The 17,565-nt window shown below is 36.2% G+C and overlaps 1 protein-coding gene across 1 annotated transcript; it reads left to right on the top strand.

Annotated features, from left to right (window-relative positions):
* Positions 1–501: 501 nt before the first annotated feature.
* On the top strand, positions 502–16,805 carry LOC135201801 (uncharacterized). The gene is made up of 10 exons (XM_064231064.1): positions 502–617; positions 4,946–5,097; positions 5,788–5,889; positions 7,110–7,427; positions 8,100–8,207; positions 9,282–9,344; positions 12,636–12,737; positions 13,436–13,467; positions 14,276–14,371; positions 16,477–16,805. Exons 2-10 carry the CDS (start codon positions 4,965–4,967, stop codon positions 16,537–16,539), a joined length of 1,017 nt encoding a protein of 338 aa, XP_064087134.1. The 5' UTR covers positions 502–617; positions 4,946–4,964; the 3' UTR covers positions 16,540–16,805.
* Positions 16,806–17,565: the final 760 nt, after the last annotated feature.

Raw genomic sequence — 17,565 nt, 5'->3', positions numbered from 1 at the left:
TATATGCAATGATATTTAACGTGAAGTCATAACATTTTTGTCATGAGATAAACTGCATCTAAAAATGTCTGCTTCATGCATCTGTAATTCGCCATTTTCCATTCCACGCTCCTCAAAGTGACACGCAAGGTCTGTATAGTCTGTATAGAGTCCAGGGGTGTCACACTCAAATCCTTTCGAGGGCCAATTATGCACTTAGTTATGGTCTCGAGGGCCATCAAAGAATTTGTGATTAATTATTCCTTGTGACTCATTTTTTAAGATTTGCAATAAAAGAGCCTTATTGCCAGCAATTATAATATGAAATAAATTAATAAATTATTGTCATATGAATGAAATGTAAAACTTTTACGTCTCGTTTTAACAGTTTAGTAACTTTAGTTAAATTTTCCTCGGTTCTAACAGTTATGGTAGCTCGTGTTGAAAAATCTCTTTGCACCTCGCGGTCACTTAAGACCATCCCGCGGGCCATGAGTTTGACACCCCTGAATTATTTTGGACCTTCGTGATCCGTGTACATGACGTCATGAGCTGGGCAAAAGCGACCCATCGGAAGCAGCCATAAAAGCGCGCAAGACGAGAGATTCCGCACTATATCCCACCCGGCCGCCGTCCAGGTAAGTTTACCAGCGACATTTTCCACAATCGGGTCGATTCCTCTGTCTGGCAAAACTTCTGAAGAACATATACTTCTAAATGTACGGCTTAATTTTCCGAACTAGGAACGTCAGTTAGTGGATGAGCGATCGATAGCCATTGACTTTTTCATACTAAGATCCTTTTCTCAGTCTTATACGTGTATAAGATTTCAGAGGTAAGATATTTTAGCCTCTTTTTTTTGCTACAGTAGATTCACATCAACCGTGCATTTGATGTCCAGGCCGGTCCCTTACGACGCTTCTGATTGGCTGTTGATAAGCCAATCACAGGGCTGGAAACTCCCAGTCTCTCTCTAAAGTTCACATTGGTAGGATGTATGTTCCACCTCTCCTGAAAGACGTATCCCTCAGGAGAGGTGGAACATAGATCCTACCCATGTGAACTCTCGAGAGAGACCGAGAGTTTCCAGCCCTGTGATTGGCTTATCAACTGCCAATCAGGAACGTCGTAAGAGACTGGCATAGACATCAAATGCACGGTTGATGTGAATCTACTATAGTAATTTCCCGGTTTTTTTTAATCAGTCATCACGAAGCTTTTACAGCAGTTTATGCACACAAGGCAAAAGCGGACATATGTAGGGAGAAAACGGATTGCCTTCCGAATTCCTGTTCCTGTGAAACTATAAAATAATCGAGATATCTAATGGGGAAAAATAAAATGGTACTGATGCTTGAATAAGTATTAAATCGAGATAACTGCAAGTAATATATATTAAGCAAGGCGTGATCCGACCTCCAGCTTACTCGGGGCGCGTATTAAAATCTACGGTCAAATAGACCGTTGTTTCACCAACGAAAATTTAATAGATACGTTATATTTTATTAGAAATAATTTTTCTGTATTGTTTAACATGCTCATTATTTATTTTTTACATTTTCATTCTAATAAATAAATCATAAATATCCTATCCTAAAATTCATGTATCTTTAAATCATAGTGAAACACCTTTTTCAGACCTTTTTATGCTTTTCCATAGGGCTTTCGTAACGGCCCCCCCCCCCCCGCCCCCCCCCCAACAACCACCCCTCTCAAACAACAACGCAACAAAGTAGTTTGTTGGCTTACTCCCCGAGGAAGCGAAAATTCAGACTTAGTACAAAGGAAAGTCGCCAAAGAACCAACACTTCAAAGCAAATTAATGATATCGTTCAAGCAATAATACAATTCGAACTTGAAATAAAAATGACGCTTGGATGAGAACCCATCAAAATTTTATAAAATGTTTCATAAATTCATTACTTTTCCTCGCTAATCAACCCATCTCCCCTTTGGTAAATTACTGGTCACAATTAAGGCGTATTACGTAAAACTTTATAAAAAAACATTTTCAAAGGAAAGCGTATTTTCGAAAGGTGATAATAAAAATGAAATGAAAATAGGTCTCATATATTTATTTCAATCTCGAAGATTTACTCTTTTTTTTAAATTTTCCCTAGCACCATGGTATCAGACCTAACACGCATTTCTCAGATATTATTCATCTACTTTCCAGTTTTTTATTACATTTGGACGATGGAATGTTGAAACCAAGGTATTCTATAGATCTTGTTTGAAACATATTTGCAAACGATTCTTAGCTCGTTTAACGATATCAGCATAACTTCTTCGTGTCCTTGTTTACAGCCTTTTGTCTTAACTGTACCAACAACTAAAAGCTCTCCCAATACAGAGTTCAGAGGGTGAGAAGTCTAACCAATAGTACTATACCAGAGGTCACTCACACAACCACACAAAAATTTAGCTTTTTTGTATAGCATCTAAAATTGGCATCTGGAGATATATCAGTGAGGAAAGCACATGCGGAAACATTATATAGAATTTGGTAATAACAAAACTGAACCGACTCTACTGATTTTTTTAAGCAATCCTATTTTTTTTTAGAAAAAATTACATTGTGTCACAAATTTTGGGATCCAAAGAAATGTAGAACTAGTTTACACTGATGTAAACTGCAGTACATTCGTGGTGACCCTTACAGAGATGCCAAATATTCAACTTATAGGAAAATGTGGCCAATTTGCATCTCAGACAAGATGGCAATTTTAACAAATTTCGCTCGTTTTGAAGCTGTACTCTGTTCCTGACCGAGACGTTTTGGCTCCCTCAACGAGAACACCTTCAATACTATTAACGTTTTGCGATAAATTGACATATCTCAACCATAGGAACTTCGTGGATACGTTTATAAGATTCTTAGGTGACGAACATTCAAACCTTGAGGGACTACGCTGAGAAACAAATAACTCGAATACTTCCTTTGTAGGTCACAGTATCTTCAACATCGGGACGTCCATAAATTGATCAATATACTATTTAGAAACACCAGAATCTGTGAATAAATGGAAACTGAAATATTGAGCATATACGGTTGGGGAAAATCTCGTGCGATCTCTTGTCTACTGCCTTCGTCAACGAAGAATTAATAATGTTCGTGCTTTACCCCTTCCCTGTAAAAAAAAAATAAGTAAATAAAAGCAATAGTGTAACTATGGTTTAGTATGGCGCTTTGCACGATAAAAAAATATATATAATAATTCGATGAAGGGTAGTTTCTCGTTTAACTTCCCGGCGTCTGAAGGAGCTATTAAACTCTATCTAAGAGTTCGAAGCTAAGACAGTTAGACTACCAGAACATTACTTTGATCACGAGGGGTACAACAGCATTTACGACTAATATTAGTCATAAATATTGGCTACTAGTCATGAATATTGGTTGCCTCTACCGTAAGATTATAGTGTTCAAACATCAAAAGTTAAAATAACATCGCTATAATATATGGTATTCTCTCTCTCTCTCTCTCTCTCTCTCTCTCTCTCTCTCTCTCTCTCTCTCTCTCTCTCTGTTCGTCTGTCAGGCTGCTTGACTCCATATGAAATCATTAACATTTGTTTCCTTATTCAAAATATGAATTAAGTTGTAACTTAGCAACTCTCTCTCTCTCTCTCTCTCTCTCTCTCTCTCTCTCTCTCTCTCTCTCTCTCTCTCTCTCTCTCTCTCTCTCTCGGTTTGTCATACGAACGCAGTAAGAACTCGATTAATTTTTTTTATTTTTCTAATAAATTAAGTGAAAACTCTCTCTCTCTCTTTGTTGGTTTGCCTGACTCAATACGAACAAAGTAACAACTCAGTTTTTCTTTCCCTTTCCAAATTAGTTAAGAGCTCTCTCTCTCTCTCTCTCTCTCTCTCTCTCTCTCTCTCTCTCTCTCTCTCTCTCTCTGTCAGAATGTCTGACTCCTTATGAGCGCAGTAAATTATTGATGAACTTTTCATTTTATAATAGTTTGAAAGTCAAAAATTCCTTTTATGATGATTTGAGTGAGGACTTATTAACTCTCTCTCTCTCTCTCTCTCTCTCTCTCTCTCTCTCTCTCTCTCTCTCTCTCTCTCTCTTTGTCAGAATCCTGATTCCTTATGAACGCAGTAAAATATTAATGAACTTTTCATCTTATAATACTTTGAGTGTAAACAACTTTTCATTTTATAATAATTTGAGTGAGAACCTATTAAACCCTCTCTCTCTCTCTCTCTCTCTCTCTCTCTCTCTCTCTCTCTCTCTCTCTCTCTCTCTCTCTCTCTTTATAAGAATATCTAACTCCTTATGAACGCAGTAAAATATTAATGAACTTTTCATTTTATGAATGTTTGAGTGAACTTATTAACTCTCTCTCTCTCTCTCTCTCTCTGCCGGTTTGTCAGACTTCTTAACTCCGTATGGAAACAGTATGAGCAACTTAAACGTTCTTTCCCTTTTTAGACTAATTAAGAGATTATTGACTCTCACTCTCTAAGTTCCTCGATGGCCGAGTGGTTTTCGCGCTCGACTACCAACCCGGTGGTCCGAAGTTCGATTCTCGGCTCGGCCAACGCGGAAACAGACGAATTTATTTCTGGTGATAGAAATCATTTCTCGATACAATGTGGTTCGGATCCTACAATAAGCTGTAGGTCCCGTTGCAAGGTAACCAATTGGTTCCTAGCCCCGTAAAAATATCTAAGCCCTCGGGCCAGCCCTAGGAGAGCTGTTAATCAGCTCAGCGGTCTGGTAAAACTAAAATATACTTAACTTTAACTCTCTCTACTGGTCTGCCTCACTCAACACGAACAAAGTAATAACTCAACTTTTCTTCCCCTTTCTAAATTAGGTAAGAACTCATTAACTCTCTCTCTCTCTATCTCTCTCAGCCTGACTCCTTATGAACGCTATAAAATATTAATGAACATTTCATCTTCTTCAAAACTGAAGATGTTCCCATTCACAAACATCGTGTTTTTGCCACGCAGATAGTACACCAACACGAGGATGAGCTTCAAAGCAGAAGGAGTGCTCTTCTCCTGCCTCTTGGGACTACTGGTTACAGTCAGGGTTACCGGTGAGCCGACTGTAGCCCAAGACTCTCAACTCTTACTCCAGTCACCGGTGATACTGCAATTAAGTAAGTCATTTTCAGTTACATCTGTCGAGTGTATAATTACTAAGCAGGTCTGCACAATGCGTTGTCTTCGGCAATGACGAAGCGAAGATTATCGTATGCATTGCGAATAGGTTTTAATATGCTTGTTTATTTACTAAAGTCTCTTCTAAGTAAATGATAGGCACGTCCTGGCAATTAACAGCACGAAAAACGGCACGACCAAAGTGTCTATTACGATGTGCATAGTAAAAATCATAAATTTAAACTTTCTTGTATTTATTTAATTTCATTTACCACAGGAAAACAGCCTTACTCCTCACTACAAAATGTTCGTTGGCAGGCGACAAGTGTGTGTGTGTGTCAAGTCAAACATAAGCTAACGGTGTGGCATTTTCAATCGTTGATAAAGGCTGGTTCCTTATCATTTAAATTCTTACATGTCCATTTACTTACTTACGATATCTAACCTATTTTGTTATTGTCACTGGCAGGATAAGAATGTCATTGTCAATTTTTATTTCCTTCTTTATTCGTCTTTTCTGTATTTATTCTTGTTTGTTTTTATATTCAGTTTATACGGATATGCGGATAAGACTGCCATCGTTAATTATCATATCCTTCTTTAATCCGCCTTTCTTCTATCTATTTGTAATTGTTTCTATATTCGGTTTAGACTTATGCACTTATTATTTCTACGCGCTTTCCTTCCAGAAAGTGTCGCATGCGCAAAGGAGACATCGATCGTGGAGTGCAGCGCCTTGTTTGACGAGTGTCTGTTGTTGCTCTTAGAAAATTCGAACGCCGAAGAAGACGGTAAGGCAGAAGATGCGGTTATAATTACGATATCAATTCTGATAACAATAAAAAAATAAGCTATTAAAAACAATCATAAACATAAGCAGTGTCTGCTAACTGGGCTTGTTTTTTTCGTAAGGGGTCAACAAGTAGCACTCCTAATGAACACCCCTGTCCCCAACCCCCACATGCTAAACCAAGCAACAGGCTCTTCTCCGTCTGTTTGTTTGTTTGTATGGTGTTTTTACGTTGCATGGAACCAGTGGTTATTCAGCAACGGGACCAACAGTTTTAAGTGACTTCCAAACCACGTCGAGAGTGAACTTCCATCACCAGAAATACACATCTCTAACCCCCTCAGTGGAATGCCCGAGAGTCGAACTCGCTGCCACCGTGGTGGCAGGCCCAGAACAAACCCACGCCACTGAGGAGCTTCTCTTCTCTGCCCCATAGTCTACTATCATAACGATTTAAACGTTCGAAACATGTAGTTAAAGCAGGATTTCTTAACCTTCATGTTTTAATGCGAAGACTGACCAAACGGGCAAGTCAAGGCTCTTATCTGTCCCTTGATCTGATGGAAAAACGGAAGCAGAAAGAGAATTCCAGATCATAGCATATTTGGTCTAGACAAACAGCAGTCAAACGGACATAGTGCAGGATGACCGTAAAGAAATATCAGATGAAGGGACATATAAAAAGACGCACATGTTCCTTTTTTTCAGCAAGGCGTAATCTCTGAAAACTGAGAATGGGTTAAATCAGAGGCTTGGAACAGCAAGTGATTCTTATGTCAGCGGTCATTTTCATATTAAATATTGTCTGCTTCATTTTCATACTAAATATTGTCTGCTTCATTTTCATATTAAATATTGTCTGCTTCATTTTCATACTAAATATTGTCTGCTTCATTTTCATATTGAATATTGTCTGCTTCATTTTCATATTAAATATTGTCTGCTTCATTTTCATATTAGATATTATTTCTCACTCCTTCCTTTATTTCAGACCACTTATTTCAAAGCATCACACACACAAAAAAAATGACAGACAAAATTCACGGTTCGCGTGTGTAAGTTTAACTGATCTGGAGACGTTATACGCAGCACAGTTGTTGTAAGGGTATTAGAAAGTACTAAGAGTGGCACTATAAAAGATTTTTTTTTAACGAGACTAAAAAAGTAATCCTACGAGTTCCAAAGTGATATTTACGCGCGTTCTTCTTCGCGCCTTTCCAGAGGAGAAATGCGACCAGCCAGACTGCTACTGGAAGAGCCAGAAGTGCGTGGTCCTGCTCGAGCCCCACTTGGAGATCCTGAAACGGATTACGAAAGATGGACAGATCGCCGATCCTTCCTACTACGGCGACCTCGCCGAGGTTCCCGACATCAGGTTAGGAGTGTATAGGAATCGCGCCGTCGTTAAAAGATCCTCGCAGGACGAGGATTCTCCGGAATCTTCGAAAGAGGAATTCAAACGGGTTCCCCACCGGTTTGGAAAATTCAAACGTGTCCAGGAATCTTTGCATGGTGAATTCGGCGTCGGGGAAAGAATTGGTAAGATGTTTAGTTTAGTTTTGGGAATGCGACCCAGTTTTATACGTATATATACATATACACATATATATGTATATATGTGTGTGTGTAATTTATGTATGTATATGTGTTTATGCGTGTATATAGTTAATGCGTTTGAAGGGGCTGCCGGAGAAATTTTCCACTCAAGGGTTGAACTCTGATTCAAACAGATAAAAGAGTGAATAATGCAATGACTTTTCCTTTTTCGAGCCAGCGCGGATTACAGGAAACCAGTTTCACGTTTGAAAAGATGAATTACATTGAGTACAGAAAGTTTGGATTGATATTTACGCCTCCAGAACGCTCAACTTAATGCTAAAAACTATAATCTATTTGAGCTATAAAATATAATGTATTCATGCTGAAAACTAAAACGCAGTCATGTTCTTTCGCAGGCTTAATTTTATTTGCAAAGCAATGTGGTTGTTCAACATTTAGTTCCTGAATACCTCCCGATATTTTTTTGCCTTGAGCAGCATGCATTTTCCGCGAATGGTGCTATCCATTTCAACATTCTGATTGAATGATGACTTTCATGCGGTATAATGTTTTACCAATTTTGTACCAAAACTCTCCTAATTTTTCGCAGTGAATATATTCATCCAGTATAACTTTTCCTTCCCTTAAACACTGACATTAACTGCCACAAAGGAGCAAGAATTTGTGCCAGCAAGGATGTAGAGAACTGCACTGGGGAAGTAGCCAAATGCTACAACCTGATTGGGCCAGAATCCTCCAACTTCGGATCACTGGAGACAGGTAATAACTAAGTCTGCATTTCACACCCATCGGGAACACCTCGTTCATTTCTCAATGAAAATCTGTTCGTCTGCCTAGCTTTAATCTGTGTAAGTACTTGAAGTGCAAAATGAGTTTAGTTCTGAATTGTAAAGAAAAAAATCAAGATGAACCCAAATTAATTTGTTAATTGGATGAGATTTATTTTTTTTTTAATTTCAAATGTAGATCAAGGGTCGGTGACGTTTGATTTGCAACGGAAAGGAAAGTATTTCGATTTTTAATCTGTAATTCGGATAAAACACTTAAAAGTGATAAAGTTTCATTTAAAAGAAAACAGGCATACTTTGCTAATTTATAAAGGGCACGATGTTCGTCGTGGAAACTATTAGAAATAAACACTTCAAAATAATCGCAGATTCATTACTGATTTCTAAAAGAAAGAAGCATTTCGAATGCATGCCGAAATTTGGATCAAAGACCGTAGGTAATGGCATGCATTTTACTGCCAACTCAAATAATTGGTTTAATGATAAAGGCTTACTTACAGTAACGTAATATCATTTGTAAACGTACTTGTAAATCCCCCCTAAAATGTTTCAATATTCAATTTGGAATTCGGATCAACATTACAGAATAATTTGCCATGCTTCGTAGGAAAAGCTGTTAATTGGCTAACGTGGTTGATTGAATATTTTTTAAATAATGTAGATTTATTTCAGTAAAGGAGAAAAATAAGACTACTTAGACTGCATTTTTTCACTGTAATATAAGTGTACCTTTAATTCACCCCAGCGTCATACAAGAAGCTGATATTCCGAGTTCCATAAAACTTAATTCTTAACAATTCGATAAAAATAAACTAAGGAAGTAGAGATATATTTCAAAAGTCTAATAGGTAAACAAAACTATACACAGTTAAGATATCACACGATTGTTCTGACTAAAAATAATCTAAACTATCTACTTTGATCCTAAGAATAGTCTAAACTATTTATTTCAAATCACATCAAAGAATGCGTAGTTTTTTATGGTGTGTTTCTTTCATTCATTCGTAATGATTTTGCTTGAGTTGACACCACTTCATTCTTACAGAGGAGGAGCAAGAATGCTACCTGTGGATTCAAACCCTTGTTCAAGGAGACGAAGCGAAATCAGGTGAGTGTGGAATAAGCAGTTGAACAGGTATGGGAGCGAGAGAACAAAATTATTATGTATACGCAATTGTATATGCGTGTGCATATGTATGTATATGCTATTGTAATTACGGAGAAATGTTAACATTCATGACCGTCTGTTTGCCACATAATCAGAAATGAACATTTTTTTCCACATACGCTGCTTATACCCTACTCTTAGAACACATGGGGGTTCCGTTGAGTTTATGTACGTATGTATATATACAATGTGTGTATTGTATATATGTATATATACAATACATATATATGTGTGTAACATTATAGCATAATAACTTTGTCCTACGAAGATGGGAATGAGTGTATAGTGAATAACAGCTTAATTTACACTCAAAATACGTAGGCAAAAGAAATTATGGGTAATGGTATCAATGTAATTTTGTTACTGTTCATACGAGTCATATTGTACAATATACGACAGTATATTTCAAGAGCCACATTTCCGCTATACGTATAAACCTATGTCTTGAAAATACCAAACGGCCCCCACAAGACTAAAACATCAATAATAATAATAATAATAATAATAATAATAATAATAATAATAATAATAATAATAATAATAATAATAATAATAATAATAATAATAATAATAATAATAATAATAATAATAATAATAATAATGGCAATTCACCTGTAGAGATTATTCTAAAAACAAATTAAAATACAGTTAACTGCATTGGCAACGTTAAGACCATCTGTCGTGGTAGTAAGTATCTTAAAAATATCAAAACATTTACTGCTGAGAGGTGAATACTGACATTTGAAAAAAATTAAATACAAGTCGTTGGGCTATGCAATACCAAATTAAGCACAGTTAGTCCTTCAGATTCTCTGTTAGTATTCCAGAACACATACACGGTACATTTTTCCAATTGCGTAATATGTGAACTTCTAATGCTACGCTTTTCTTTCTTTCAAAACATAAAACTAATAAAATGCAAAATTTATGAAATTTATTAATAGTGAAAAGCTTACCATGTATATTTTATGTCACGACGAAAGTTACAGCAATTGGTTGCTTCAATATCTAATGACAATGGTGCTCGCCGGGAGTCGATAAATATTACTCAACAACTGACTACCCGGTGACACTTCATAGCTGCTGTTTTAAAGGCATTTCCATCTAAGCGCGTAAAATGGCATCGTTCGAAAATTAATCCATAGGTAAAAAGTTTATAGTGAAATTCCCAAATGTTCTCTAGACAACTTTTGTTTTGAACGAGTTTGTCAGTTGTTTCTTACAAAGTACGAATGGTTAGCAACAATTGCTTTTAATGGAAGCTGATGCACATCAGCACAATGAGCACATCGTTAGTGCGTATTAGGCCTACGTTATTGGTTTAAATCCGACTACAACAGGTGTTTTTTTTTTTCTGCACGCTCGAACGTACCGGTGGATTTGCTTGTATTCGGTGTTGGGTTAAGTTATGCCTGGTAGTTACTCAATTTGGATAACTATGGATAGATTTTCGACAAGAATTGCAAGGTGAAATGGTTAACTTTCTCTCGTATTCGTTCAAGCTTAAAGATAAAATGTATGCTTGCCCCGCCAATTGTTAAGTTAATGAATTATTTTGCTAATATACTCTGAGAAGGAACTGTGTCTTACGGGAATCACCCATCATGCAAGCAAGATCCTATGCTAATTTCCTTATCCTGACATAACATGGGGATATGAGGGCTTTTATGACGCTTTAAACACCAAAGGAAAACACATAGGCCTAGACATTAGTCCTACCTTTCAACCAAAGCTCCTTGACCTGTAAACATTAATGGGTTGTCATTTTCCTTGGTGGCCTAACTTAATGCTTCGAAATTAACCTGGCAAACCACTGTTGCTTCACATACCTTGATAGTAATAAGAAGTACTCTGCATGTTCGCCTTCTTATTGGCCGTGATTACGTTACACCACTGTCGCCATGCAAGTCCTTGTACACTAGTCGCAATAGTCAACTTGCACTTGACCGCACTATCCATAATCAACGACTTATTCGGTTACGGAAGGGGTTACAAGATACCTCATAACATTGAAACCAAATAATTATATAAAGTGTCCACAAAGATCAACTGATGCGTTCAGTTCAAACGATTACATAAACGAAGCCACAGGAGGTGTTGTTCATCGCTGGCCACAGTAGATCTTGAACTTCTTTACCAACGACAATAGGAAAATGGGGCGCCTTGGGTATCAGCATTGCAGAAAACGAAAGTGATAGCACTTTCATCCTGCTATTTATGCATTCCCGATTGATTAAATGACTTGAATGAACCTGCTTCATGGTTTTAATTGGCTGTAAGTTACATAAATTTCGCTGTTTATTAACGTAGCTCAATTGTGAAACAACCGTAGTACCTCACTCGAGCAATGTAGTATAGACAGCGTTCCCATATTTTCTATCCTTAGCGTTGCCTCCCGTAACAATTCTATGATGACGATTTTACAACAAGAATAGCTGTGACAACATAATATTGATTATAGGAATACTAATGCACGGTATATAAGATAAAAATTAAACAGTGGATGACTAAGTACCATATGATACGATAACGTGTTTACAAAAATCTGCCAGAATAATTATGTCTTTTTCCTTCTGGTTCTTATGACAGTGTAGTTTAAGACGGCTTTATATGTATCATCTGTACAACGGTATATGAGAATTCAGGCTTTAGTTAACCCAGTACCTGAGTGCCCCACCAAATTAACAGCTATACCTTACAGTCTTATACAGGCTAAACTAAATTTTTTTTTTTTTTTTTTTTTTTTTTTTTTGTTTTTTTTTTTTTTTTTTTTTTTACAATTCAATACATATACAGTATATGTAATTTATGTACAAAATCAACAAATATATAGTCATAATATTTTTTATAGATCAATATACTTAAATTTACTATTTATATACATGCATATAGTACACATAACCATATACAGTATATATACATACCCTTTACACATACATATATCGGTATCTGTATATATCAAAATTCCAGGTAGCTCTGTGTAAAATGAGAATAAATGTTTTTAAATGATTTACGCAATACATTCCTATTTATATACAGTCTGAACTTTGTCTATGTTATCCATAGCCTATGATTCTCTCATTGCCACAAACAAACAGGGTCAACACAGACAGTAAATAAGCAGTTTACCTTACTCTAACAATATGTAAGCAGAACTAAAGGTAATGGGATGAGAATGGAAGTTAGTTGCTGTCTATAGGAATATGGAATCTTAATTTGTTTTCTTGCCAGGGCCAGTTTGCGACAGTGAAGAATGTGAGACGTGCACAACTCTCCTCCAGGGGAACAAAAGACTGAAGAGAGCCGAGATTGTTTGCATATTCCAGGTCACAGGTGAGTTCGATATTACAGAAACAGATAGCAAAAAAAAGATACAGAAACAGCTAGTAAAAAGAAAAAACTACAGAAACAGCTAGCAAATCTATATATATATATATATATATATATATAATATATATATATAGAGATGGAGAGAGAGAGATTGAGAGATGAGAGATGGAAGAGAGAGACGAGAGAGATAGGAGAGATGAGAGAGGAGAGAGAGAGAGCGAGAGAGAGAAACAGCTAGCAAAAAAAAGAATAGTACTAACGAGTACCCCATCTGGTGATTGTCAGTAGCGAGGCATTCATAGTTCTATATTTTGCCTCAGTTTGATTACACTGAATGAGCGTTATGGAATCTTTTGGGGTTAATAAGGACGAATTCAATTAAAGTAGGAATACATTTTCATAACGACATTATCACAGTTTTTTAAAGTAAATTGTATTTTTCCTAACTATAGAAACCTGAGGTCCTTCACATAAGGAATTACTTCCAGCTGCGATGAAAGTAATTCCTTCTGTAAAGGACCGAGGGTTTGTATTACGTGTAGTAACAATTCCTTTTTAATGGAAGAAATTACTTATCACGAATGAAGTATGAAATAGCCTGTATAATAACTCTGTATAGATCCAATGTTTCACTGTACCTGATGCTTCCTTTTTCTATTTTGTTCAAAACCATCTTTTCCCGAGAACCGTATACATTCCAGATAACGTAAGCATGAAGGAATGCATGATTTTGGTAAGTACGCATTTGGGTCTTTTTTTATCTTTGTCAATATCATGAAAATTTTGATAACAAGTACCTCACTAGTTTTCACGTTTGTCCTTTGAGAAAGATATCTGAATATATGTCTGTTTCTCTGTGTCAATATCAATACAAATGTGTGGTAACAAGTACCTCACCGTAACTTTGCTGACCAACATTAATAATAGGCGTAAATCTTTGAATGTGAAAATAGTTTTCACGTTCGTCTTTTGAGAAAGATATTTGAATGTATATCTGTTTCGCTTTGTTAATATCAATAAAAATGTGTGATAACAAGTACCTCACTGTAACTTTGCTGACCAATATTAATAATGGACGTAATTCTTTGAATGTGAATACAGTTTTCACGTTTGTCTTTTGAGAAAGATATCTGAGTACACAGTTAATTAAGTCCAAAGAACCTTCATGCTACACTCCAACTGCATATGAACATGTGCAGCAATTTTCTTTAAAAAAAATATATGATCTCCATATTCTTCCAACTTCCATTAACTGTCCAAAACGCCTTTCTACGTAGAAACCCCGAATCCGGTGGTCCGAAGTTCGATTCTCGGCTCGGCCAACGCCGAACTAGAGGAATTTATTTCTGGTGATAGAAATTCAGTTCTCGGTACAATGTGGTTCGGATCCCACAATAAGCTGTAGGTCCCGTTGCTAGGTAACCAATTGGTTCCTAGTCACGTAAAAATATATCTAATCCTTCGGGCCAGCCCTAGGAGAGCTGTTAATCAGCTCAGGGGTCTGGTAAAACTAAGATTATTTTTTTTCTACTCCCCGAAAGCCGGTGAGGAAGCATCTGTTGACCGCTTTGCCAGGATACTTAGGCCAACTCCTCTCTCAGAAGCTGCCTGTATGCTATGATTCCAACACCTACGAGGTAAATATAGTTCTACCGAGATTGTGTTTTTATTATTTTTTCTTAGCCGATTGTTTTAAGAAAGGTGTGACTGGGGGCTCATAAGGCCCCATCATAATGTCTTAGTGGATTGATTTGGTAGTATATTTGTAAATATGTTTAGATATAATAGAAATCTTGAATATAAATGATAGTGATGCTCATAGTAGTCGTAGCAGTAGTGGTAGTAGTAGTTTTTATTCTTATCTATACTATAGTAGTATCGTCATTATCATTATTACAACTGCTGTTAAAAAGGATGGCAGAATTAAGCGAGTTGATTTTATATATTGTTTTTACTATTTTCCTTACAATTCGCTTCTCATTATTATTATTATTATTATTATTATTATTATTATTATTATTATTATTATTAATAATAGTAGTAGTAGTAGTAGTAGTAGTAGTAGTCCTAGTAGTAGTAATAATAATAATAATAATAATAATAATAATAATAATAATAATAGTAATAATAATAGCAGTAGTAAGTAGTAATAGTAAAGTTACTGGTAAATCAAGTTATGAGAATTAATGTTGCTTTTCATGGCAGAGGCCCACTCAAATAATTTGCATCAGGGCCCATAACGACCTAGTTCCTCCACTGGACAAACGTCTTGGTCTTTATCGAACCATAGTCTCAATGAGAAGCAACACAGAAATGATGGATATGGTGTCAGTGTATTCTAAACACTTGTCACTCATTTTCCCTAAGTATACTTAGTTTCTTTTATAGATGATAGTAACGGGACAGCATTCCAAATGTCTTCACCTCGAAAGAGAACAATATCGAAAAGCTCAGTAATAAAGTAATTGAACGCATTCTAAAAGTAATATTCAGCCAACGGCAATGTTGCTGGATCCTCTCGTAAATATAAGTCTATGTTGTTAAAGTTTTCAGTGTTTTCGCTTGGGGGTAATTTTTCCAGGGTGGTGTCAGTCGTATAGAGTTCAAAATCGGTAGGATCAAGGTTTTGGGTATGATGAATCTACCTAAGATATACAGTTCCAGTTTACCTCAGAATGCGAACAGCTCAGGTTCATCTGAACCATTTGAATTGCGTTGAGAACCACCAGCGACTGAACACGCTTCACCCAGCGATGACACTACGCCAACTGATTTCCTTCTCGTCTACAAAACATATCAGAACGAGTGTTTGGCCTTTTCAATCTTCAAACTCTTAAATAGGAAAATAGTCTTTAGAAACCAAGAAAACAAAAGGCCTACAATGAGTCTGCGCAGGTTCCAAGTGGGCATAAATGAAGTGGCATTTTAGACTTGACCGTTGTGTTTTCACCGGCTCAGTGCTTTTAAAGTATTATCCATCTCTAAATATTCCACGCAATAATTTCAAGACATGAAGCTAGATGCTTCACAATGACATTGTGAATCTCAACTACAACTACAGTAAACGAATGAAAGATTGAGAAGGTATACAAAGAGTGAATATCTCGAAGAACTACCAGATAAAGAATAAAGATTACTCTAGTTGCAAGACACCGCAATCTCGAATCCAGGTAAAAATGTCACAGGCAAAGAAACTCGAGGAACTACCAGAAAAAAAATTAAAAATTACTCTAGTTGGAAGATACCGTAATCTCGAATCCAGGTAAAAATGTCACAGGCAAAAAAGTCACAGAAAACTGTCACAGAAAAAAGTCACAAGAAAAAAAAAAAGTCACATTAATCTTTCCTAGATAGTGAACCCCCAAGGGTAAGTTTTAACCCGGTATGTATCCTAGTATCCACCTTGGCAAAGGACTGTTTAGTACAAGCCCGTTGGGGATTACCGTAAACATAAACAAAAGACTGTAGATATCATACAGAGAATGACCACCGAAAAATATTATGAATATTTCCCTGCGACTTTATTACCTGCCACCATAAATTAATGCGACTTTTTTTCATGTGATTTTTTCCTAGCCACAAAATCGTGAGTTTTCCTGTGAAAAAAAAAAAAAAAAAAAAAAAAAAAAAAAAACTTTTTTACGCCGTGGTTAAATAATATTGATAACAAATTGTTATAGTAATTACTAAGTTAATCTGGCTTCATAGTCTATATGACAACTCTCATTTCCTTCTTTTTCAGGGAATCTTTCCATGCTTGGCTAAATATTGCGCAGAAAGCTATTACTACAAAAGGGTTATGTAAATACAAGCAAGAATTATATATCACAATATACCTATAACATCGCAAGGAGATACATTTTTGAGCATATGGAGGTAAAATAGAAGAAGAAGAAGAAGAAGAAGAAGAAGAAGAAGAAGAAGAAGAAGAAGAAGAAGAAGTAGGAAGAAGAAACGCAGACACAAAAGGAGGAATTGAATCGTTGATCAAATCACATCTCGTTCTGTTGACGTCCTGTTTTCTTTGAATGGCTTTGTTGAAAAGTAAAAATAAAATTCTGTAGTCCATTTTTTGGGGAGATTCAATAACATGCTTCGTAAAATATAGTGATTTCACCGACAAACAAAAACGCCGCTGGCAAAGCAAAGGGGCCCTTTGTACAGTAGCATTAATGGTTGTCATTTGTACCTTGACTGAGAGTAATCGCTTCAATTTGTTTTTCTAGAGAATTATTGGCGATTACCGTGCTTTTGGCTGACAGTTTATCTTTTACATCATTTGGTATTAATATCAGATGTTGTTGTTGTTGTTGTTTAGAAGACAAAAACCTATTACATATGGAACAAGCCTACAGGGGCCACTGACTTGAAATTCAAGCTTCCAAAGAATACGTTCATTTGAAAGAAATTACAGAAGATAATAAGAAATGCAGAGAGAAGAGATCAGTTATAGTAAAGAGTAAAGACGAATTACTAAAAGAAAATAGATAAAAACCGCAATGAATTTGTAAAATACAATGTGAATTGTATTTTACTTCAACTTTCGATGTTTGAATTGTGATTTTCTGGACAAAATTATATAGATATAACAAAAAAAATACCTCAAGACATCATACGTCATCTGATACTACTGCTACTACTGTCTGAGTATAGCAGATAGATCAGAATGCCTATTACAATGCCTATTACAAGTAGGCCCATGACCTACCCTCCCTGGATACTCCTGGATCTAAGCGTTGAGTAAAAAAAAGTCAGGAAAAACAGTCACAATAATCTTTCCTAGGTAGTGACCCAAAAGGGTTTTAACCTGGTATGTACCCACCTTTCGTGT

This window comes from Macrobrachium nipponense, chromosome 28, assembly GCF_015104395.2.
Source record: "Macrobrachium nipponense isolate FS-2020 chromosome 28, ASM1510439v2, whole genome shotgun sequence".
NCBI classification, from domain to species: Eukaryota; Metazoa; Arthropoda; class Malacostraca; order Decapoda; family Palaemonidae; genus Macrobrachium; species Macrobrachium nipponense.
The sequence above is the reverse complement of the archived record's forward strand: the minus strand, read 5'-3'. Positions and strand labels throughout refer to the sequence as shown.

What these genes read in the sequence shown, in the direction of transcription:
- LOC135201801 (XM_064231064.1), top strand. Translation starts at nt 4,965, where the DNA reads ATGAGCTTCAAAGCAGAAGGAGTGCTCTTCTCCTGCCTCTTGGGACTA. An exon ending in TTCGAACGCCGAAGAAGACG is followed by an intron (nt 5,890 to 7,109) that starts GTAAGGCAGAAG and finishes GCGCCTTTCCAG; the next exon opens with AGGAGAAATGCGACCAGCCA. An exon ending in TGAAGGAATGCATGATTTTG is followed by an intron (nt 13,468 to 14,275) that starts GTAAGTACGCAT and finishes ACTCCCCGAAAG; the next exon opens with CCGGTGAGGAAGCATCTGTT.